This window comes from Ananas comosus, linkage group 21 (genome assembly GCF_001540865.1).
Source record: "Ananas comosus cultivar F153 linkage group 21, ASM154086v1, whole genome shotgun sequence".
NCBI classification, from domain to species: domain Eukaryota; kingdom Viridiplantae; phylum Streptophyta; class Magnoliopsida; order Poales; family Bromeliaceae; genus Ananas; species Ananas comosus.
The window spans coordinates 10,039,703-10,064,685 of NC_033641.1; the positions used below are offsets into that span (position 1 = coordinate 10,039,703).

At 34.9% G+C, this 24,983-nt stretch overlaps 3 protein-coding genes and 1 pseudogene across 3 annotated transcripts; 1 reads left to right on the plus strand and 3 right to left on the minus strand.

Annotated features, from left to right (window-relative positions):
* On the minus strand, positions 1,611–2,489 carry LOC109726360 (RING-H2 finger protein ATL73-like). Its single transcript, XM_020255896.1, has one exon. It carries the CDS (start codon positions 2,487–2,489, stop codon positions 1,779–1,781), a length of 711 nt encoding a protein of 236 aa, XP_020111485.1. The 3' UTR covers positions 1,611–1,778.
* On the plus strand, positions 10,656–14,083 carry LOC109726700 (annotated as a pseudogene).
* LOC109726701 (putative FBD-associated F-box protein At3g50710) lies at positions 15,275–19,159 on the minus strand. The gene is made up of 4 exons (XM_020256463.1): positions 19,042–19,159; positions 16,704–17,722; positions 16,044–16,226; positions 15,275–15,936 (listed from the first exon to the last, which is right to left on the minus strand). The coding sequence occupies exons 2-4, from the start codon at positions 17,706–17,708 to the stop codon at positions 15,661–15,663; spliced, it is 1,464 nt and encodes a 487-aa protein (XP_020112052.1). The 5' UTR covers positions 17,709–17,722; positions 19,042–19,159; the 3' UTR covers positions 15,275–15,660.
* LOC109726262 (putative FBD-associated F-box protein At3g50710) lies at positions 20,503–24,327 on the minus strand. The gene is made up of 4 exons (XM_020255772.1): positions 24,249–24,327; positions 21,789–22,807; positions 21,085–21,267; positions 20,503–20,977 (listed from the first exon to the last, which is right to left on the minus strand). Exons 2-4 carry the CDS (start codon positions 22,791–22,793, stop codon positions 20,696–20,698), a joined length of 1,470 nt encoding a protein of 489 aa, XP_020111361.1. The 5' UTR covers positions 22,794–22,807; positions 24,249–24,327; the 3' UTR covers positions 20,503–20,695.

Consider the following 24,983-nt stretch of genomic DNA (forward strand, 5'->3'; position numbering starts at 1 on the left):
TGGAACGGCATCTTTTGCTCAATATGATTATGCCGGGCTCAATGCCCTGCATGAATAACTCCCACAACTTGCAAAATAATAAAAGACATGAACTGATGGATGTGGTGATAATGTAGAAAAAATTTCTTATTACCATTAGTTCACTTTATAGTGCTATCGTGGGACTTGTTACTTTTGTATTCATGTTTTTTTTAACCCTTGTGTTTCTTAGCCACGCGAAGCTGCTACAATTCACTTATCAAATGGTTTGGTGGGTCACTCCAATGCACTCTTTTATATAGTTGAACCTTGAAAATTCCACTTTTTGTATCTGTGTGCTGCATTCTTTTTGTTGTCTGTGTTTATGTGCCCGAAAACTTATTTACTTCTTTGAATGGTACTTAGTTGTGAAAATTTGAAAAAAGATCCTTGTGATACATCAAATTTTTTCATCACTAATTTGTGCTTTTTTTTTTTGCTCTAATTGGGTGTTCTGTGGTTGCTGCTTCGAGTTTTCCGAAGGACTTTTATGCTAAATCTGGTATATCAGATTTTGATTGCGTATGGGTCTGGTTGATCAAAATTCAATCTGTAATTTCAGTTCAAATTCCAAATTTAGGTCCAGTTTAAATTAAAATCCGACCCCGGTTGCGTATTTGCTCCTTTAAGGCCACATTGTGATGCAATTTATATTCAACATAGTCAAATTTTAACTGCAGGAAAAAGCATGTATCGTTATGAATGTCAGCTTCTTTTATATTGGCTTTGTAGCCATCTAAAGCAAAAGGCTAATACAGGCTAATACAATAATGCAATAAAGTACTCCCAAACTGGGAAAAAATGAAGTTGGAATTTGATTTGCTTGAGGAGGATTGAGGAGAGACGTAACTGCGGTGATGCTGCGTCATTTTCCATCGTACTCGGCATGTTTTTGTTGGCCATTTATTTCTCCTATTATCATTACTCTTGTAGAAATTAAATGTTTTCTTTTAGATAAACGAAGTGGCGCCCGCCAAACAATATAGCCATTGAGGCGGCAAAAGGGCGAAAACTACGGTAACTTTCGCGTTCAGTATTGAACTGCAGTGCACTTTAAGTTATCTGAATCTTAAATTTTTTTAATTTGTTACTTAGTTTCCTAATGTTTCCGAGATAGATAGTGAACTGTGGTTGTGTAGTAAAATAGAAATTGAAGTTCAGGTACATATCTTAGCAATAAAGTTTGTGCATGTTTTTACCTACTTTTGATGTTGCTAAGGAGTGAACTGTGATTGTTTCTGTACCAGCTTTGTAGTGGGCTTCTACTTCACATTCCATTCATTTTTCTTTTTCTTTTCTTTGTCTCATCTCCACTAGCAACTCTTCACTAGCTTTTTCTCGAAGTGCTTCTAGAGCTAATTATTATAATTCGTGTTGGAATTGGAAAGTTGACGTTTCTGCTGTTCCCCATTTCTTCAACAATGTTTTTAATATGGTTCTCAGCCTTTTCGAAACTTCAAAGTAGGTCCTTAGTCCATTTAATCGCAATTTAAACTTCGGTTTTACGAACATTATAAGAGATTTGATTAAATTTTGTTTCTCCTCATATGAGGTGAATAATTATTAGCTGTAAGTTGAAAGGAGGAAAAATGAAAATTAAAAAAAAAAAAGGTTTACTATATGCAGATCCAAATTATATGAACTAAAATGTGTACACGCAAACCACAACAAAGCATACATACATACATATTTATATGTGTGTGTTTGTGTGTTTTTTGCCCCCCCCTTTTTGAAGGGATTAGCTCTATCTTGATGAAACACTATAACTGGTATCCAGTCACCAAACCTTCTGGTTCTAATGGTACCAAAGCTGATTGCACCGGATCCGGGCCGGTCCGGCTCGCCTCGCCGCAACCCGAACTCTTCTGGCGCCCGCCAAACAAGCATTGGCGGCATGTCGGGCATGACGATCGCGCCATAAGCCACCGGTCGATGCAAACAACGTGGAATCCGTGGTTGCATTTGGGCAGGACCCGAACCTGCTCGCCGAGCTGAAAGTCCGACAGACAGATCGCGCATTCCGGATCGTTCGCCTGGAGTTTCAGCCCCGGAGAGTAGACCAAGATCGGCATCGACCGCAGGGCCTTTCTCCGTGACCCCGACTGCGCCAACCGTCTTACCGGATTCGACTCCAAATCGATCACCGGCATCTGATTCGAACATCTGAGCGCGCAGCGCACGATGGAATTGAGCCCCAGCGCGCAGATCAAGGCGCACAGGAGGACGGCGAGGATCATGACGACGTTGGCATCGAAGCTGTTGCCGGTCGAGCTGCTCGAGTCCGGGAGGTACTGGACGTATCTCGAGTTAGAAACCGATGTTCCGATCGCAGATTGGCTCGGGCCGGGGAGTTGCTTGTGGAGTGGAGTGTGGAGGAGTGCTCTTCTACTGGAGAAGATCAGTGCTTCTCCACTGAAGGAGTTGGAGAGAGCAGTAGTAGTCTGGAGAGTGGGAGAGAGAGAATAAGGCATAGTTGCTGCAAACTGCTAAGGGGGGGGTTTTAGTGTAGTGAGTTTGTTTCTTTAAGTGGAATTCAATTGGGGGTGTTAGGTAGGGGGTGTATATATAGAGAGGGAACGGATAAAGCTAAAGACCCAATAAAGCTTTATGTGGTTATTATTAGTTTAAGGCGCAATTACAAATATATCACTGAAAAGTTTTCGACTTTCTGATTTACCCATCTTAGAAAACTAATATTAAAAATATTCTTTATACGTTACAATCTATTTCAAATATACTCCTAAAGTTAAAATATGTTAATGAACACTGTTATCTCTGTGAAATTATTATTTTGTCATTTCAAATATACCCTTCTACCATCACCGATTTTTCTTATTTGTTCTTAAATTAGAAGCACAAAAAGTATTTTGCTTTTTGGTCTTTTCAAATATACCCTTCTGCCATCATCGGCATTTCTTATTTGCCCTTAAGTTAAGGACAAAAGTGGTATTTTAATTTTTTTAACTGTAATAAATAATTAACTCATTTTTAACCCAAGTTAACTTAACGGGTAGTAATTGCAGGAGTATTTTGAAATAATGGAGGAACATATGAGGGGTAAATTGAAAAGAAAAAAAAAATAGGAATAAATAAAATATTTTCGAAGTTTTTAGGGAAGTTTTGAGGGGTATACGGACAATTATCCCTTAGTTTAATCTGCTAGGATAAGTTGTTCCCTCAACCTAACCTATACATTTTTCTTCTTTTTCACAAAAAAGTAATAGGGATCAAAAAGAATATTATCCATTATTATTATTATGATTATTATTATGAGTAATTTAGCATGTGCTTTGGATCAATGTAGAAAAAAAAAAGAAAAAAAAAAGAAAAAGAAAAAGGAAGGCAAGATTTGTTTGTTTGAGGGCACTCTCCCTCAAAAAAATATATATATATGTGGGGAGGCATTTATCGCTGCTTTAAAATTCGTGCATTGCGTAATATGAATAGCCGATTATTAGACTATTTTTTTATGGAGTAGCTCTACATTTAACTTTGGTTCCCTCTTTTCTGCCAAAAAATCTCAGTAAAATATTCTCCTGAGTAAGTATTTAAACGATACGAGACATAAAACAGATTCTAAACTCTCAAAAACACATAATTTAGTTTTTACGAGCTTTACTAATAAGAGTTGGTTTTAAATTACCTATTTTCTAAACTTTCGATATTAATCAAAAGTTTTTTAAAAAATTGTCTAAAAACATTTTTAGTGTGTATTTCCTTTGGCAATAATAATATCATTTATTTTAGGAGAAACTTCAAATACCCCCATGTGGTTTCATACTTTCTCACTTTAGTATCATGTGGTTTAAAATGTATCAAGTTAGTATCCTGTAGTTTTGCACTTTCTCACTTTAGTACCCTGTGGTTTCAAGTGTACCCTGTGGTTTCATTTTTGCATCAAGTTAGTACCCTGTGGTTTCAATTTTCTCGTTTTATTATCCATTTCGGGGTATATAATTTAACGAAATATTAAACCACAGAGCAATAAAGTGAGAAAGTGCGAAACCACAGGGTACAAAATTGATACACTTGAAACCACATGGTACTAAAGTGAGAAAGTGTGAAACCACAGGATACAAAATTGATACACTTAAAACCACAGGGAACTAAAGTGAGAACGTGCGAAACCACATGGTACTAACTTGATACACTTTAAACCACAGCGTACTAAAGTGAGAAAGTGCGAAACCACATGGTATTAACTTGATACACTTTAAATCACAGGGTACTAAAGTGAGAAAATGCGAAACCAGAGGGGGATATTTGAAGTTTGGCCTTTATTTTACCTAACATATTTCTCATATTTAATTCTTAATTATTTGATGGGCCTATTATTTAGCAATATAATGTAACTAAGGAGCATTATACCTAAGAATAAACAAGTAATTAAAGGACCACGAAGAAGCGCTGCGTAATTAAGCAAAAGCTAATTATTCTTAGCGCACTAAAAAGCGCTTCTATTATTAAAGTTTCGTATGCGCCTCCTCCTCCCACTTTTAACGCGTGAGCCCGTGCCACGTGTCGTGCCACGTGGATGCCGACGTGTCGTGATTCTATTGCGTGGGCGGTGGGGCCCGCGTTGGCTCCACCAATGGGCGCACGTGTTTTTTTTGCCGACATCGAAAGAAGTGGCCGTATCATTTTCACATTAGCTTTTACACTCCTTTTTGCAACATGGCCCTTCCCACTTATTAAAATTGCACACTTTTATATCCATATTTCAAAATTTTATTTTATTTTATTTTAACTTGTTTTTTTCCATACAATTCTTTAGATTTTTTACGCGTCTCGAATTCCTAAAATAGTCACTTGAATTATTTGAATTTACCTACTCAACTTTTCAAAATTTTAATTTCACTAACAACCCTTTTAATTTATTTGATTTGAGTTAGTCAATTAAACTTTGACTCTAAAATTTAAACTAATTACTTATTTAATAAACTTGTAGTTATAAAAATTGCATAAAATATATTAATTAAATTTGTAAGAATAAACAACACATTTAAATTTTAAAGTTAATCTGTGGCTAACTAACTCAAATCAAACAAATTAAAAGATTAGATAGTAAAATCAAAATTTTGAAAGATGGATAGTCAAATCTAAATAGTTCATAGTTCAGATAAGTTTTATACATTTTTATCAACCAAAAAAAAGTTTTAAAAAAAACCCAAGAGATTCAACTCACTTGTTTCATTTTTATCCTTATGAGGCACTAAATTTCTCAAGTGACATAATTGTAGACATCTACGTGTTGGGCATTATACTAATCCCATGAATCTCTTACCCCCATTCACTCATCAAATGTTTTATAGGCCCCAATATTTTTTTAAATTTTTTATAGGCCACAATGTACTACATATTCACACTAATGTAATTTTTTATATAAATTTGTCGCAAGAGTCGGTCCTATATAAAATCTCATACATGCATGCGTATTGAATATAAATATTAAAAATATTATTATTCCGATTTCTTAAACTTTTAGAAATAACATGTCTCGTTTAATTTTTCTCTTATTTAGTTCAAATTTGTCTAAGCTTATTAAAAGATTTCGAGTCCATACGTGAAAAATATTGCATGTAAATGTTTAAATATCGTTCTCCAGTAGTTTAAGCTTCTAAGAAACATCAAAGTCGCTTAAGATCTATCAAACACGTGATTAAAATAAAGTGGATAAAAGCAACATAAAGTACTTGAGAAGTTACTAGAGAAGTTGAATACGTATTGCGTATACAACTAAAGTACTATTCTGGATGAATACATGACGAAAAATATTGAATATAAATATTGAACGCGCTATTCCACATGTTTCAAATTACTTAACGCTTACGATGTATCATATGCACGAGTTCAAAAAGTGGATAAAAAGGCGGCTTAAGATGCTTTATAACCTCAATCTTAGCCAAACCCAAAAGGATTAAAAGGTAATGGAAAAAGTAATTACTAGAGAAGTTGAATACGTAGTGTGTGGATAATTAAACAGGGTTAAATAGAAAGAGAGAGATTTAGTAGGATAATTAATCTTAAGACATTTGGGCCACATCCTCATTTCAAAAAGAGATTGTTTATTTGATTCAAAAGCCATGATGATACATAATTAATCTCTCTTATAGAAGATTCCTGTTTCCATGCATGGATGTTTCTCTTTATCCAAATCCTGCTTTTAGGTTTGTGATTTGGAGGCTTGAGTAACTGCTTAGTGTAATTCGGGACACATCGACGACATGCTACGTAGAAAAGCATCTCCCAAAGAGAAATTTATTTGGTTTCTGTATGTTTTTTAGTACATGTGTTGTAAACGTGTAGTTTGGCACAGCTTTTAAAACAGCTCATCTTTCACAGAAACGCAGTTGTCCGAGAAAACTGCCGATGATATCATGAACATCTGCGGTGAGCGAAGCATCAAATCGGCACTTAGTCGAGCGCAAAATCGTCCTTTCTGAAAGTTGCTTTTTCTTTTTTGTGGTGGTTTATACTGTATGAGTCAATGCAGAGCAGATACTTCGGATATAATAACTTATTGGGCCTTAGTTTAACTCTTTTTACACCAATATGACAATAGAATTGGATCAAACTTGTTAGTTGTAGGATATAAGGCATTTGATGTGTTTAGAGAGGGAACACTAGAGTAATTGTAGGCTTTTGGGCCAAGCCTTAAATTTAAACCAGCCCATGTTACACCTTGCAAGCAAAATACATAAAACAACAGTTAACTATTGACATTCTTAGCCCTGTTTGGTTGGGAAATAAGGAGTTACCCAACACACAAAAAAAAAAAGGAGAAAATTTTAAAATTTAAATTTATAAATTTAATATTTAATTTTTTAAAAATTTAAAAATTATATATTTAAATTTAAAATATAATATTTAAAAATTTAAATTCAGATATAATATAAGAGGTAATATCATTATTTTCTATTTATAATTACTTATTATTCTTTTTATTCCATCTTATCTATCCAAACGTTATTTTTTTTACTTTCGAAAATAACTTAATTTTCATCCAAACACAATATTGGTCTAATTCTTGCTTATATTTATTACTGAAATAGACAGTTCTTGCTGAACCAAACGAAGTCTTAGGGTTTGTTAGTTTTCACCGAAACTGAAGTTCAGTTCGGAGTAGACTTTTGGATGGATTAAAGTTTACACAGTTAAAAACTATTTCTCTCCTACTGTTTACGTTTATAGTTATAAAACTAAAATTTTTTCAGTTCTGCTATTTATTTAATAAAATATAAATAACATAAAATTTGAAATTATGGGTCCTCAATTTTTCTCCAGTGCCAAAATATTAAAAATACACATGAAAAAAATGAATCCAAAAATATTTTCCAACCAAGAAGTCAAACTGACAAGATGGCAGAGCAGATAAAATAGTTCATTGTCAGATCCTGCCAAATTTTCTTTATCAATGTTTTTTTCCTCTCTTTTGTGGAAAATGGAGATGTGGAAAAAGAATGGAGACAAAGAGAGGCCAAGAGGGGGAACTTAACATATCCTGCACAAGCAATCATTGACTACTAAATTAGAAAACTATTGCATGCGCTTCGCGCACCGCACATCTTCTATTCTGATACCATATAAACTTATTTAGGCGGCTTTCAAAAAATTTAGATTAAAGCTAAATTATAACTACGTTGATTCGTCCTAAGCCGACTTGGTGCATCTGGTACACGCAATAATTTGCAGCATAAGTGAAAAAAAATAGAAAAAACTTTTAAAAAAACTCTGTGGTTTCGCATTTTATCACTTTAGTACTCTGTGGTTTAAAGTGTATCAATTTGGTGTCATATGGTTTCATTTTTATCTTTTCGACAGCTTTTTTATTAATATTTCGTTAAATTATATACAAAAAAAATTTCAGGTACCCACCTATTTTAGTATTCTTTAATTTTAACTTTGTCGCTGATTAAAAAAAAAAGAGTAAAATTGATAATAAAAAGAGGAAAATGAAACCACAGGGCACTAAATTGATACACTTTAAATCATATGGTACTAAAGTGAGAAAGTGTGAAACGACAAGGAGGATTTTTGTAGCTTTTTCAAAAAAATAATAAAAAGAGTTGTGTTATTATAATAAGTGTACATGTAGCATTGCTTTACGGAAAATGGATATTTCCATATGCTTTTCTAATTTAATGGGTACTTTTAAATGGGACCATCCAATTGTATGATGGTGTTTTATCCACTTATTATTACAAGGCACATCACAAAGTTTAAAAATGACAATTACACGCATTCCATGAAAATGATGTGCTTTTCAATGAAAATGGTCACATATAATAATTTGAGTTTGAAAATGATAATCTTAAATATGCTTTACTATAATAGTTTACAAGTTAAAATTGAGAGAAAAAAAAAATTATGCTTTATTTATGTTCTAGTTGACCGTTTGGTTCCAAATTGCATGCGTAAATGATAATATCTATTATGCTATTCAAAACTTTGAATATCTAATATATTCTCGATGGATCAAAATACTTTTGTTGATTTCCAAAAATTATTCTTCAAATATACTTCTAAGTTTAGGATGTATTAATGGAATTTAAAATTTAGAAAGGTAATTTGGAAATAAACCGTTTGGTTCGGGGTTAAGAAAAAATTAGTTATTTCAGGGATAGAGTTAAGTTCATGATTAAGGTGGGGTTAGAGTATTTTTGTGTTTGGTTGGGTGTTGGAGTTAGTCCAGAATAGTGAAAAATAGTTTTTGGTTGGAGAAGATAGGATAAGAAAGATAGTGGGTTATTATGAATAAAAAATAGTGTTTGGTTAAGGTTTGGTGGGGTTAAATAGGATTAGCTAACCCGAGATAGTCCATTTGAGGTGGGATTAGTTAACCCCATCCATTTTTGGAGATGTTTGGAGATAATATTGGGGTTAAGGGGTTATTCCACCTCTTAAGCCCCAACCAAACAAAGGTTAATTAAGAGAATAAACTCAAAAATTTTAAATTATAGTTACGGATATATGAAACAAAAGCCCTATGTGAAAAATTATAGCAGAACACTTTTGTCGCAAAGAAGATTAAAACAGATAGAAACTAATAGCTAATATAATTATTAATTTCAACAAAAATTTAGAAATATTATAAGTTAAGTGAGTGGCAATTAAAACAAAAAATGTGTAGATATCTATATTTTGCAAGGGGGAAAAAAAGTTTTCTATAATTCTTAGAAGTATTTTTTTGCACCAAATGTGTAGTTTTCATTTTTGTGTCATAAAAGAATAGGAATAAGCAAGTTAATCCAACATTAGTCCCTAGAAAATAATAATAATGTAAGCATTGGAGTGAGAATAAAAAGAAAAAGAAAAAGAAAAAAGATGGAAGTTATCATGAAGTGGTTGAATAAAATGAAAGGTGATAAAAATAGAATCCTAAGGAATGTTATGGGATTCACACCTTGCTTAATTAGGTAGATCATCAAGTTTTTTTTTTTTTTTTTTTTTTTTTTTTTTCTTACCCTTTTTTCATGTACATCTTATATAAAAATATATTTATGTTTAGAATATAGGTTGCAATCTAGTTATGCTTATGTATATTTTGAAAAAAAAAATAATATGAAAGGCACAAAAAAAATTTAAGTGAATTGTTGAAATGCGAAAAAATTTCTTTGCCGCAATATCAGAATTATCTTGAAAAGTCCATACATATTACCTATTTTTTGGATTATAAAAGAAAAATACTATCTGTATACTCTATTATAAAATATATATTTTACACCTTTTCATGGAAGGATTAAATTTTTTAAAAAAATTTTAATATTAAAAAATAGTAAAATAAATAAATAAATAAATATAGGCAGTACATAATTAAGGCGTATAATTCATACATATAATATAAGTGTATAAATAATTTAATTTCTACCAATAACTTTTTAGAAATAATATCTAATATACCCTTCAAAAAAAATTTAATACTATTCAATACATCTTTGGTTAACCAAATTACCCTTATTAATTTTTCTTAACCCCGAACCAAACGGTAGCTCAAGGATTTAGTAATGAGATTTAGATTGAGAAGGACATGTTTGGATAATAATAATCAGGAGTGATAAGTAAAAGTATTTTTTTTTAATATATACTTGTTCTTATTATATATCAATTATTAAATTTTTAATTCTTAGAAAATTTTTTTGGGTTAATTTCATACAGGTCGATACAAATACAATAAATGACAAACATATCCCTACAAACTTCAACTTTCATATATTGTCCCTACAAAAAGTCCTGATGTTTTTAAATATATTCCTGCCGTTAGAATCCGTTAGAAAAATTTAGTTAAAAATAAATTAAATACTTAATCTTGATTAATTTTTGACATTTGTATCCTTCTTATATTATACTGTTCTGACTTTTGGAGGGACATATTTGTGATGATAAAATTGAAAATACAAATGATTCTTTAATGGTAACAAATCAGAGGGATATATTTGAAAATATAAAAACTTTTGCTGTAAGTACGTAACAATATATAAAAATTGAATTTTATAGGAATATATTTATCATTCATAATGTTTGTAAAAAACTGTGTAAAATTATTATTTTTAATTAAATACTTTACCCTTTTTCCTTTTTTAATTAATTCCCAAAAGAACGCGCTTTCTCACATTGACACGAATTTCATTTGCTTTCCTTTTCCACTCAAGTCCTTTTCCTCTCCTCTCTCTCTCTCTCTCTCTTTCTCTCTCTACATTGTGAGCTCCATTTCCCCATTCCCTTAATCCCCCACACCTACTACGCTTTCCCACTACACTTCCCCAACACTTTCCCGACCGTTTCGAACCGGACCGGTCGAACCGGGCCCATGGACCGGACCGGGCCCCGGTTCACATCCCCCCTCCTCCCTCCCCTCCCGAACCTTAACCCTAACCCTAGCCCCTCCGCCGCCGCCGCGGCGGCCGCGGCGGCGGCCGCACCGAGGCACCGGCGCGCGCACTCCGACACATTCCTCCGACTCCCCGATGACCTGTTCCTCGACTCCGACCCCGACTTCGCGTTCTCCGACCTCGACTTCCCCTCCCTCTCCGACGACAGCGGCGGGGCCGCCCCCGCCGGAGGAGCTCCGGACAATCCCGGGCCGGAGGCGGAGGCGGGGAGGGGCCACGCGCGGAGCCTCTCCGTCGACGCCGCGTTCTTCGAGGGATTAGGGTTCCATGGCGCGGGGACGAGCGGCGGAGGCGGAGGAGGAGGAGGAGGAGGAGGAGGGAGGCCGCAGCATCGGAGAGGGGGATCGGTGGATGGGTTGTCCGAGGGGGAATCGGCGCCTCCGCCGATGTCGGATTATGCGAAGAAGGCGATGGCGCCGGGTAAGCTTGCGGAGTTGGCGCTGATCGATCCGAAGAGGGCGAAGAGGTCTCTTCTCTCCTCCTCATCACCTTAGGGTTTCTATCTTGAATTTGACTTGGCTTCCTTCATCTTACATGTAAATGGATTAGTTTCATTTTTAGCTAATTTTGGTGTGTTTTTTAGGTATTAATTCCAATTTTTTGATCTCCTGAATCCTTGTTATTATGTTAATGTAAGTAATTTGGGCATATTTCTTATTCCAGAGAGCTTTTTTTACTTATCCATCCATGGTTTTGTGCTGCAGGATTCTCGCGAACAGGCAATCCGCGGCTCGATCGAAGGAGAGGAAGATTCGCTACACACGGAGGCGACCACTCTCTCTGCGCAAGTTACGCTTCTACAGGTAGAGATTTTGATATTGTAGCAGAAACTTTTGCTCCCAATTAGATTGTTGTTGTGCTTTATTTACAATTTTGTGTCAGATAAGCATTTGTCTCAGAAATCATTACAAGAGCCCTTTAGTTATAATGTTATATATATATATATATATATATATATATATATATATATATATATTTGTATTTATCATCAGTTGCTCATCGTACTCGTCAACTGATGTAGCATCCTTGATCTTCGAGCGTGTTGGGGGAAGTACTAGCAACTATTAAGCTGCATCCCAAGAGATGCAGTGTTTACTTCAATGTAGAAGTTTCGCCTCTCAAACATGAATTCGCTGTGTTTTTGTTGATGTTGTTATTCACATGGTTGTTTGCATTACCATGTTATGTTTGTTAGCTTGGCTAGATACAAATTAATAATATATTTCATGCTTGGTTTATGGTTTGTAATATGTCCTAGTAAATCAGAAGCATTGCTTAAGGGGCAAATGCTTGGCCGTGGGAAACACCATCCTTGTACGATTATCTAAGAGGAGCTCCTTATAAATTCATGTGAAATGGTGGCTAATTAAGAGAAACCTTATGAAGTAGTCATATGAAAGATATTTTTCAACCAAACCGCTTTCATGGCTTGTTCCATTTCTTTAGTCCAAATCACGGCTCCTTCAAACTTCGGCAACATAATTGTTACTTGTGATGTTGTACCAAAAAAAGTGTCTGTGCTTTTAACTTTTCTGTATGTTTCGGCTCACATGAATTGATAAGATGGCATATTCTTGTAAATCTTTATAATTATGGGAGCATATCTATGATGGTGAGTGCAAAGTTATGTAATGTTGAAGGTTTCATTACAATGAAAGGAACCTTTAGAGATGTCCAATTATTCTCTATTACAAAGAATCAGTAGAAGTTTGCTTTTGTAATGTAATAAAAAATAAGCAAGTCGGGACCAAATGATTTGAGGCAACAAGAGAGTAGGGGAAGCTGGTAATGCACTGTGGGAGGTATTATTATGGGCTACAGTGAAAACCATTGAAAAATTAGGAAATAGTTGTAACTGGTTCTTCTTCGTAATTTTCAGTTGTTCTTCTATAGAATAATTTGAGTACATTATGCAACATACCTCTGATTTTTTGTGCATTATGCATTAAATTTGGAGGAGATGCTAAAATATACTTGCGTATCGCTTGTTATTGTTTGCATTGTTGCTTCATTATAACTCGTCTTCTTTCTGTTCTCATGCCAATATATTCAGATTCACATTACATTCACATGAAAATAAAAGATGTCATTGGTCACAGGTTCTTCTTAGAAAAAGCAGTTGCTCTATTCAGCTTGCTCTCAAGCATTTCAAGTAATAGGTTTTTTAGGTTTTACTCTTTGATACTGTGTCTTATCTGATTTTTTTTTTCCCCCAACTATACTTTAGTATTTAAATAGTTCCTGATATAGTGATATGTGATTTTCCTTGAAAATTCAGAGAGACACAACAGGTTTAACTGCTGAGAACAGAGAACTCAAGCTACGGTTGCAGGCTATGGAAGAGCAGGCTCAACTTCGTGATGGTATTTTCTATCCACGCAACTAGAAATTTCATCTTTCTGATTTCTATGATTCGTCAGCATCAGTGCTTCCGTTTTACACTTGTATCATATTTGACCAGCTAAAATTTCTATAGAAGTGTTATTAAGTAGAGCGTTCATCTAGATCGTCAACTTCTATAACCATAGCGAATGGAAAAGCTTTAAATAGCAGCTTTTGTTTGTCAAACAACTAACTGTTGATTCTGCCCAGTAGAGAACCTGTTTCATAAGCCCCCACGCCGAATTGAATTTGTATCGCCGTATAACCTCCATCAGCTTATTAAGGAAGCTCTTTATGATCTTTGTACAGCTTTGAATGATGCTCTGAGAGAGGAAGTCCAACGGCTCAAGTGCGCGGCCGGACAACCACCCAACATGAATGGGATCTCCTTCAATGGAAGGCCCCAGCAACCCATGCAAACCTACTTCTCTCATCCACAACATATGCCGCATTTAAGTCGGCCCCACCCACAACATATCCCTTCGACGCAATCGGAGGCTTCTCCAAATGGCCACTCAATTCGGAACCTCTCTCTAAATGATTCAATGGATTTCATGTGAGGTCCATTTGGAGTTTGGTGCAAAACAAGTAGGGTTATGGTTATAGGTGATTGTTGTTCTTTGTATCATTAATTATTACAATAAACAGTTGCTATAATGTAAGGTGGTTGAACTGCTTTTGGGTGTTGTTTTTCTTTGTTGTAATTATTATACGCATAGAGATTGATGTAGCTACCTAATCTTCTTGGGTGTGGTGAATATTATCACAATTCAATTATTCTTTTTGACCTGTTATGTTGTGTTCTCATGATCAACATTTGGAGTGGGTTGGTGTACAAATTGGTCTACCTAATGTATTTAATCTCTCTCTCTCTCTCTCTCTCTCTCTCTCTCTAAAATATTGCTTAAACAATGTGTGAAAAATCTTAGCTTTCAAAAGTAATTGCCTTGGCAATAAATCAAAATATTGAAATATTATTTGATTTTATTGCAAATCCGTTCATCAAATTTATGATCGATAATATGTAGTTATCAAGGAATGTACGAAATGAATTGAATTCGGATTTGGAGGTAGTAATTCCTTTTTAAAGTTTTTCTTTTGTCTGAATTGAGTAATTGTAGTCAAATAAGTTAGAGATTTTTTTTTATCAAATTTAACAAGCTGAATCACTTTTTTAGTAAATAAAATTAGACTAATTAATGATCAAATTCACTAAAAAAAAAAACCTTTGTAATAACCCAATTCCAAAAAGAAAAAAATTATAAGTTAGAACTTAGAAGTCGAAAGGATTCTACTTATTATAAAATAATAATAAAAAAATGACCATTTTCAGAACACCAAATAGTAGAGGGGTTGTCCGTAGGATTTTTACCTGCATACCACAGTGAAAGGTGAAAACTTTCCATTTTGGGTAAAAAAACGAGACATACCAAAAATAGACTTATCAATAAAAGGGCCGGGCTCGCACAAAGCCCACTTAATCTAGCCCGGCCCAATAAGTTATTGGATGGAATCAGCCCAATAACAAACAACCCAAGTTTAAGAGTTCGTGGGCTAAATCTACGTAATAGGCCCAACAAGTGAACAGATCCGGCCCAATAAGCCGTTAGATTCGTCTCAAATGTAAATGAGCTCCTGGGCCCAATCTACGTAACAACTTGGTTTGAACAAACCCGCTTAGATCTAGCCCGGCCCAATAAAACCCTTGTTTGGGCCACCTCGATATTTGCATACAATATATACGTTTGAACAAAACAGGGTTAATTGCGCAATCGATCTCCAACCTTTATACAATTTTTTTTTTAAAAAATTTGTCCCCAATCTTAATACAAATAGTAGGTCTCTAATATTTATTATTTATTTAAATTAAATTCCTGCGATCAATTTGTGGTATTTTCAAACTAGTTTGCCATGCAAGTCAAAAGCCACTCAGAAGCACAGGGCAAAAATGAAACCGAAATAAACAGTCACAATTGAACAAGAAGTTCAAGTCTCAACAATCATAGATATATCCGTGAATCTAAATGCATAGTATACGTAAAATATCATCGAAATTTTGCTTTCAACAGTAGCTTATATTGTAATTCTCGCTACTCGAAAGAAAAACAAAAAGAAACAATCAGATAAATCCGACGTATTAACAGCATTTGAGCTTCGAAGACGGGCAAAACTTGTTAATGGATGCCGCATTTCCTTTTCGACTGTAAGCTACACAGATTGATTCTTTTGTACAATTCATTGATAGCATTACGCGACATGAACTCTCACCCTAACACCACTACATAGCAACTGTTCTCAACAAATCTACAATAGGACGCGACGGTCCAGCAGTACTTGAGGAACGCAATTTCATACTGAGGATCTTCATTTGTCAAATTTTTTTCTCGACTAAGTTTACTTCGAGTCGTGGAGAGGCCACCTTCCAAATATCACTCCACATCTTCAGCACTATCAATAAATGTTTCCTTGAATAAAAGATAGTGATCTTCTTCAAGCCTTTTGCAACCTTAACCATATTTGCAATCACAAACCCAGTCTGATAAAATTTTCCTTTCAGCTCTACTACTATAGCACTCAGGTGATCGCCAAGAAGGTTCAGATTTCCTTCATGCCGTTTGTAAAACTGGGACGCCATCAAGCCCAATAGCTGAAAATGCAAGTAAAGGCGAGTTGAAAGGAAAATGAAACCATAGCCGGAATTGAGATCAATATGTTTGAGAGATGGAGAGATCCTTTTAGTTCATCAATTTGTACCATTTCATAGTGCGGTCGATATGGCTTCCCACTATATTTGAGGGATAGGGTTTCTAACTTAGGCGAAACCATCAGGACGGAAGCAAAAACTGGGAAATGGTACTCCATCAAACCATCAACTGTAATGGCCAAGTGATGGAGATTATTCAACGCAATCTGCAGCTGATCACCTAGCAAAAGCATCTGCAGACTGGCATTGTGAAGATAAGTTCAAATTATATATGCTTAAACATGCATGAACGCACCGAAAAGTTTTGATAAAATAATGGATAAACAGACTGTTCTATTCACATATCGCAACTTTGTACTTGAACTTTCCGCTTAAAAAACTGTCAGCCGTGAACTTTCTCATGTATTGCACTTTCATCCCTGACTCTTGAAAGAAAGAAATTAAAAATCCATTTAATTTTGATGTAAAATGATGTTATAACCCTGTTCTGATTAAACTAGAATAAGGAAATCAGTATATGAGAGAAGGATTAAGATGGTCATTTTGTATGCAGAATCAGTTTTTTTTTTTTCCTTTTTTGGACGAGCAAGATAGAATTGCAAATTAAAAGATGGTTTAAGGACCAAAGTGTCTGAGTACAGGGAAAAGCTCCTAATCTGGATAGTTGACAGGTCATTGGCACAGATTATATAGTGAAACAGCATCTTTACCTCAAAAGTGTCACTGTTAATCTGTAGCACTCTAACATGATGTATACTCTGAAGAAGCTTAGCCAAGCGGATGCAAATAGTTTTCTCTTCATGATAGGTCTTGTTTATATCAAGACAGAGAGAGGCTTTCTTCAGAAATTTCCATTCACTCAGATAAATGTCATTTACCGCCCCCGTCCACTTCAAATCTTGCAGATTAGGGGCTTTAACTTTCAAGATGCAATTGAATGGATTACGCAACGAATTCAAGTTTAAAGATAACTTCTGCAGCCTCTCAGTTGTGATGTCAATATTGTAGACATCAGTGGGAAGATTGAAGATATCTAATTCTTCAAGAGACTCACTGGTAATTCTCACATTACGAATCCCTTTGACAAGGTGTGAAATTGTCAACCTCTTAAGTGACGGGCATGCAGTAGAAATCCACTCTTCAAGGCAATCAGCACGCAGTGCCATACTACATAGAGATAGATCCTCAAGAGAAGCAAGGACTCCAATTGGTTCCAGGAGAATGTTATAAGTCAAATGTAACTTGAGCACACGCAAGAATCTGGAACTGAAGATACAGTTTGGCATCTTGAACAATTCCTCTTCATGCCTAAACCCAACCGCAAGATCAAGCTCCTGAACTCCACAGCTTACAGCAATATTTGTCCACTTATCAACAAAATATTGTTTTGCATCGCAGTTGCCATTAAAACAAATCCATTGAAGGCGAAAGCTTACTATCGCCAACCCATTTCGCTGGCTCAGTATTCTATCCACAAAATTAGTGAACTCCTCACATAAGCATGATGGATCATCGGGCAAACAATAGCATTCGAACTTCATATATGGGCTAGAGAGTAAGAATTGTCTACACCTTTTTGATAGTAGGGCAAATTTTGCCTGGTCATTCGCCCCGAGAAGGGACAAGATTTTGTAAATAATGTCGTCTGCTAGATTGGCGAATATATCATATCCCTGAGCATCATTAACATGCTGGTTTGTGACCAACTGATCCATGATACACCAGCGCTCTGCAATAGTGAAGACATTACTTTCTAAATAAGCATTCAACGAAACATCTATCACAAAAGTTGATATAAAATTAGCCACAAAGAAAACAAGAAAATGATGAGTTAGAAACTATCAAATATCTCCTTCATTAGCTGAAGGCATGCACTCCCACACGCGTAAGATTACATCCGTACTTAACAACTAAATCGTCTAATTCATTTGGCAAGCTGCCTAAAATAGTGACCGGCACCTGAACTTGCCTCATGGGAAGAAACCTATAAGAGTTAACCAACCAGATATCCAGATATCCCAGGATATTAGCCTGTTGATAAGATTATGAGAGAGAATTCAAGAATGGCAAAGAAGCTATGGGATTTTAACTCGTAGGACATGAGAAGGCATAGTTCGCTCATTTTATGAGAAAGGTTAAGAATGTTGGGGAGCTTCTTGTTTCTTGTACATATATGTTTCGTTCCCATAAGACTAATCTCGTTATATGGTCCATTTATTCTGTACAACCATCACCCGGTATTCCAATAAGGAGAAAAATCCTGTGTTCTCAGATGAATCAGCCTCCGGTACAACAGAAGAGTTTGATCAATATCTTGCACATTATTACAATATTTAGTCAAGATTCTGAGGAAAAATATGCGAGCGGTCTCATGAAATTCAACATTAAATGTTCAGATCACAATCCGCCAAGTTAGCGAAAACATCGTAAGGATTCATGGGATTACAAAGTCATAAGATCTGAATTAGTAACATATGTAGTCCCGGAAGATCGAGCCATTCAATGGAAAAATGCATCAAGGAAGAAATTTTCTGCCACATATCAATCTCTTCATACACATCTTAGGATTCTACATTTCCAGATAAAAGGCCGAGTTTATATAATTATCCCCCCTCTTAGAAATGTTCTAGCAACTCACGGAGAAAGTATAAACAATAATAGAATATAGTAGATAGAAACATCAGAAATCGAATCAAGAATCACATCAAATTTACAGCCAAGTATCGCTTATATAACCACGAATCTAGTGTTTAACGAGTAGTTGATCACGTTTTCACAATATACATCAAGAATCACATATCTAGTTCCATATACAACTTTTATGACCCATAATCAAGTGCTTAGTGAATAATTGTCACAATTTCAGACATTAAATGAAAGATCGCAAAGTTAATTCCACATAAAACTTACATTTAACCGAAAAATCAGGTGTTCAATGAATCCTGCGGTGTCTAATTCTACTATTTTGTCCCCAAAATGGAAACTCCAACCAATCTACTCTCACACAAAGAATTCGACGAGGAATATGTAGAAATCAAAAGGATTTACCGAAAAGAAGAAAGGGGGAGGTAAAATTGTTAGGGTTTGAGAGAATCGTGATGCTCACGGAGATGGTGCGATCGAGGGGGAGGTGATCGGCGATGGCTTCGGGAGAAAGCGACGGAGTGTGGGGGACGAGAACGAGAGCGTTTTAATGGCGGAAACGATGAATTAAACGAGATGAAAATTTATGGGAAACCCCTCGGCTTTGGGCTATTTTGAAATACACTCTTCTACTTTTTTTTAAAAAAAATTATACGCTAAAACTTTTAATTGTTTTAATGTAAATAGTAAATTTTATTAAACTCAGTATAGATTATGTTAATTTTAATTACTATTTCTCACACTTGTGATGTGAATTTTATCAAGGTTTAGCAGTTGCTAATAAAGCAGTTAATTTAACAAACGTTCGATTTAATTAAGAAAATTATCTCACAAGTGTGAGAAATAGTAATTAAAATTAACATAATCTATACTGAGTTTAATAAAATTTACTAACACTTGTGATGTGAATTTTATCAAGGTTTAGCAGTTGCTAATAAAGCAGTTAATTTAACAAACGTTCGATTTAATTAAGAAAATTATCTCACACTAAAATATTTCACAATATTTTTTGTTTTTTAGGTGCCTAATGAAAATTAAAATTGGAGGAATGTGTACATTATATTGTTTGATCGACACTTTCTCAATTTTTAGTTTCTCCACTTACAGTTTACATTATTAAACTGAACTTTTTTAAAATTAATAATAAATTTCATTAAATTTAAAAAAGTCAGTTACTTTTTCACAAATGTATAATAAAACATCAAGTTTAATAAAGTTCTTAATTTAATTATTATCTAAAACAATTCAAACAAAAATAAATTAAAGATGTAAGGCGCGCTGAAACTCCAGTCTCCAGCCAGGATAATTAGTTTCAGTTTTAGAAAGATAAAATTTGAGTTAAAATATCCACGTACCAAAAAAAAAAAAAAAAAAAAAAATCATCAACAAAAAATTTCAAAAATCTTTCTTTTGGATTTGGTGGAATTTCTCGAGTTTAACCAACGAGTAAACTAGGTTTGCAGCTACACCAAAGTCGCAACGAAGCAAAAACAGTGCCATGAAACCTACTATTATATTATATTATATTATTTATCTTACAAGCAGTAAACATGATGCATCTCATCTCAATGAGGTAAAAAAAAAAAAAGAAAAGGAAAACGAAAGAGTCACAAATTTCCGTATCAACATCTAGTAATGCGCGCAAACGTGCACACACAAAAGAAACAAAAATTGAACAAGAAGCTCAAGTTTCAACAATCATAGATATATCCGTGAATCTAAATGCATAGTTTACGTAAAATATCATTGAAATTTTGCTTTCAAGAGTAGCTTATAGTGTAATTCTCGCTACTCGAAAGAAAAAAAAGAAACAATCAGATAAATCCTACATATTAACAGCATTTGAGCTTCGAAGACGGGCAAAACTTGTTAATGGATGCCGCATTTCATTTTGGACTGTAAGCTATACAGATTGATTCTTTTGTACAATTCATTGATAGCATTATGCGACATGAACTCTCACCCTAACACCACTAGATAGCAACTGTTCTCAACAAATTTACAATAGGACGCGACGGTCCAGCATTACTTGAGGAACACAATTTCATACTGAGGATCTTCATTTGTCAAATTTTTTCTCGACTAAGTTTACTTCGAGATGTGGAGAGGCCGCCTTCCAAATATCTCTCCAGATCTTCAGCACTATCAATAGATGTTCCCTTGAAAAAAAGATAGTGATCTTCTTCAAGCCTTTTGCAACCTTAACCATATTTGCAATCACAAACCCAGTCTGATAAAATTTTCCTTTCAGCTCTACTACTATAGCACTCAGGTGATCACCAATAAGGTTCTGATTTCCTTCGTGCCGTTTGTAAAACTGGGACGCGATCAAGTCCAACAGCTGAAAATGCAAGCAAAGGCGAGTTGAAAGGAAAATGAAACCATAGCCGGAATTGAGATCAATATGTTTGAGAGATGGAGAGATCCTTTTAGTTTATCAATTCGTACCATTTCATAGCGCGGTCGATATGGCTTCCCACTATATTTGAGGGATAAGGTTTGTAACTTAGGCGAAACCATCAGGACGGAAGCAAAAATGGGGAAATGGTACTCCATCAAACCATCAACTGTAATGACCAAGTGATGGAGATTATTCATCGGAATCCGCAGCCGATCACCTAGGAAAAGCGTCTGCAGCATGGCATTGTGAAGATAAGTTCAAATTATATACTTAAATATGCATGAACGCAACCAAAAATTTTCATAAAATAATGTATAATCGGAATGTGTCCTATTCACGTATCACAACTTTGTACTTGAACTTTTCACATAAGACACTTTAAGCCGTGAACTTTCTCATATATTGCACTTTCATTCCTGGCTCTTGAAAAAAATAAGTTAAAAATCCATTTAATTTGATGTAAAATGATCTTATAACCATGTTTAGATTAAATGAGAACAAGGAAATCAGTTCATAAGAAAAGGAATAAAATGGTCATATATGCAGAATCAGTTTTTTTTTTCTTTTTCTTTTTCTTTTTCTTTTTTTTTTTTGGACGAGCAAGATTAGAATTGCAAATTAAAAGACGGTTTAAGGACCAAAGTGTCTGAGTACAGGGAAAAGCTCCTAATCTGGATAGTTGACAGGCCATTGGCACATTAGTCCTAAAATGATTATATAGGTAAGCCTGCACGTGAAACAGCATCCTGACCTCAAAAATATCACTGTTAATCTGTAGCACTCTAACATGATGTATGCTCTGAAGAAGCTCAGCCAAACGGATGCAAATAGTTCTCTCTTCACGATTGGTCTTGTTTATATCAAGACAGATAGAGGCTTTCTTTAGAAATTTCAATTCACTCAGATAAATGTCATTTACCGCCCCCGTCCACTTCAAATCTTGCAGATTAGGTGCTTTAACTTTCAAGATGCAATCGAATGGATTATACAACGGATTCAAGTCTAAAGTTAACTTCCGCAGCCTCTCAGTTGAGATGTCAATATTGTCGATATCAGGGGGAAGATTGAAGATATCTAATTCTTCAAGAGACTCGCTGCTAATTCTCACAGTAGGAATCCCATCGGAAAGGTTTGAAATTGTCAACCTCTTAAGTGATGGGCACGCGATAGAAATCCACTCTTCAAGGCAATCATCAAACAAAAACATTTTACTTAGAGATAGATCCTCAAGAGAAGCAAGGACTCCGAATGGTTCAAGGAGAATGTTATAAGTCAAATGTAACTTGAGCACACGCAAGAATCTGGAACTGAAGATACAGTTTGGCATCTCGAACAATTCCTCTTCATGCCTTAACCCAACCGCAAGATCAAGCTCCTGAACTCCACAGCCTACGGCAATATTTGTCCACTTATCAACAAAATATCGTTTGGGATCGCAGTTGCCGTTAAAACAAACCCATTGAAGGCGAAAGCTTACTATCGCCAACCCATTTCGCTGGCTCAGTATTCTATCCACATAATCGATGAACTCCTCACATAGGCATGATGGATCATCGGGCACACAATAGCATTCGAACTTCATATATGGGCTAGAGATTAACAATTGTCTACACCTTTTTGATAGTAGGGCGAATTTTGCCTGGTCATTCGCCCCGAGAAGGGACAAGATTTTGTAAATAATGTCGTCTGCTAGATTGGTGAATATATCATATCCCTGAGCATCATAAACATGCTGGTTTGTGACCAACTGATCCATAATACACCAGTGTTCTGCAATAGTGAAGACATAACTTTCGAAATAAGCATTCAACGAAACATCTATCACAAAAGTTGATATAAAATTAGCCACAAAGAAAACAAGAAAATGATTTGTTAGGAACTATCAAATATTTCCTTCATTTGCTGAAGGCATGCACTCCCGCACGCGTAAGATTACATCCGTACTTAACAACTAAATTGTCTAATTCATTTGGCGAGCTGCCTAAAAAAGTGACTGGCACCTGAACTTGCCTCATGGGAGGAAACCTATAAGAGTTAACCAACCAGATATCCAGATATCCCAGGATATGAGCCTGTTGATAAGATTATGAGAGTGAATTCAAGAATGGCAAAGAAGCTATGGGATTTTAACTCGTAGGACATGAGAAGGCATAGTTCGCTCGTTTTATGAGAAAGGTTAAGAATGTTGGGGAACTTCTTGTTTCTTGTACATATATGTTTCGTTCCCATAGACTAATCTCGTTATCTGGTCCATTTACTCTGTACAACCATCACCCGGTATTCCAATAAGGAGAAAAATCCTGTGTTCTCAGATGAATCAGCCTCCGGCACAACAGAAGAGTTTGACCAATATCTTGCACATTATTACAATATTTAGTCAAGATTCTGAGGAAAAATATGCGAGTGGTCTCATGAAATTCAACATTAAATGTTCAGATCACAATCCGCAGAGTTAGCTAAAACATCGTAAAGATTCATGGGATTACAGAGTCATAAGATCTTAATTAGTAACATATGTAGTCCCGGAAGATCGAGCCATTCAGTGGAAAAATGCACCAAGGAAGAAATTTTCTGCCACATATCAATCTCTTCATACGCATTTTAGGATTCTACATCAAGATCACTCACAAAGGTAGCTAACTGTAAAGATAATTGAATGACTAAATTTAATTACGACTAGAATTTCAGATAAAAGGCCGAGTTTATATAATTATCCCCCCTCTTAGAAATGTTCTAGCAACTTACGGAGAAATTATAAACAATAATAGAATATAGTTGATAGAAACATCAGAAATCGAATCAAGAATCACATCAAATTTACAGCCAAGTACCGCTTATATAACCACGAATCTAGTGTTTAACGAGTAGTTGATCACGTTTTCACAATATACATCAAGAATCATATATCTAGTTCCATATACAACTTTTATGACCCATAATCAAGTGCTTAGTGAATAATTGTCACAATTTCAGACATTAAATGAAAGATCGCATAGTTAATTCCACATGTAACTTACATTTAACCGAGAATCAAGTGTTCAATGCATCCTGCGGTGTCTAATTCTACTATTTTGTCCCCAAAATGGAAACTCCAACAAATCTACTCTCACATAGAGAATTCGATGAGGAATATGTAGAAATCAAAGGATTTACCAAACAGAAGAAAGGGGGAGGAGAAATTGTTAGGGTTTGAGAGAATCGTGATGCTTACGGAGATGGGGCGATCGAGTGGGAGGTGATCGGCGATGGCTTCGGGAGAAAGCGACGGAGTGTGTGGGAGGAGAACCAGAGCGTTTTAATGGCGGAAAGATGAATTTAAACGAGGTGAAAATTTATAGCGAACCCCTCGGCTTTGGGTTATTTTGAAATGGACTCTTCTATTTTTTTTTATTTATGCGCTAAAACTTTTAATTGTTTTAATGTAAATAGTAAATTTTTATTAAACTTAGTATAGATTATGTTAATTTTAATTACTATTTCTCACACTTGTGGTGTGAATTTTATCAAGGTTTAGCAGTTGCTAATAAAGCAGTTAATTTAACAAATGTTTGATATTTTTTGTTTTTTAGGTGCCTAATGAAAATTAAAATTGGAGGAGTGTGTACATTATATTGTTTGATCGACACTTTCTCAATTTTTAGTTTCTCCACTTACAGTTTACATTATTAAACCGAACTTTTTTAAAATTAATAATAAATTTCATTAAATTTAAAAAAGTCAGTTACTTTTTCACAAATGAATGTACAATAAAACATCAAGTTTAATAAAGTTCTTAATTTACTTATTATCTAAAACAATTCAAACAAAAATAAATTAAAGATGTAGGGCGCGCTGAAACTCCAGGCATGATAATCAGTTTCAGTTTTAGAACGATAAAATGTGGGTTAAAATATCGACGTACCAAAAAAAAAAAAAAAAAAATCATCAACAAAAATTTCAAAAATCT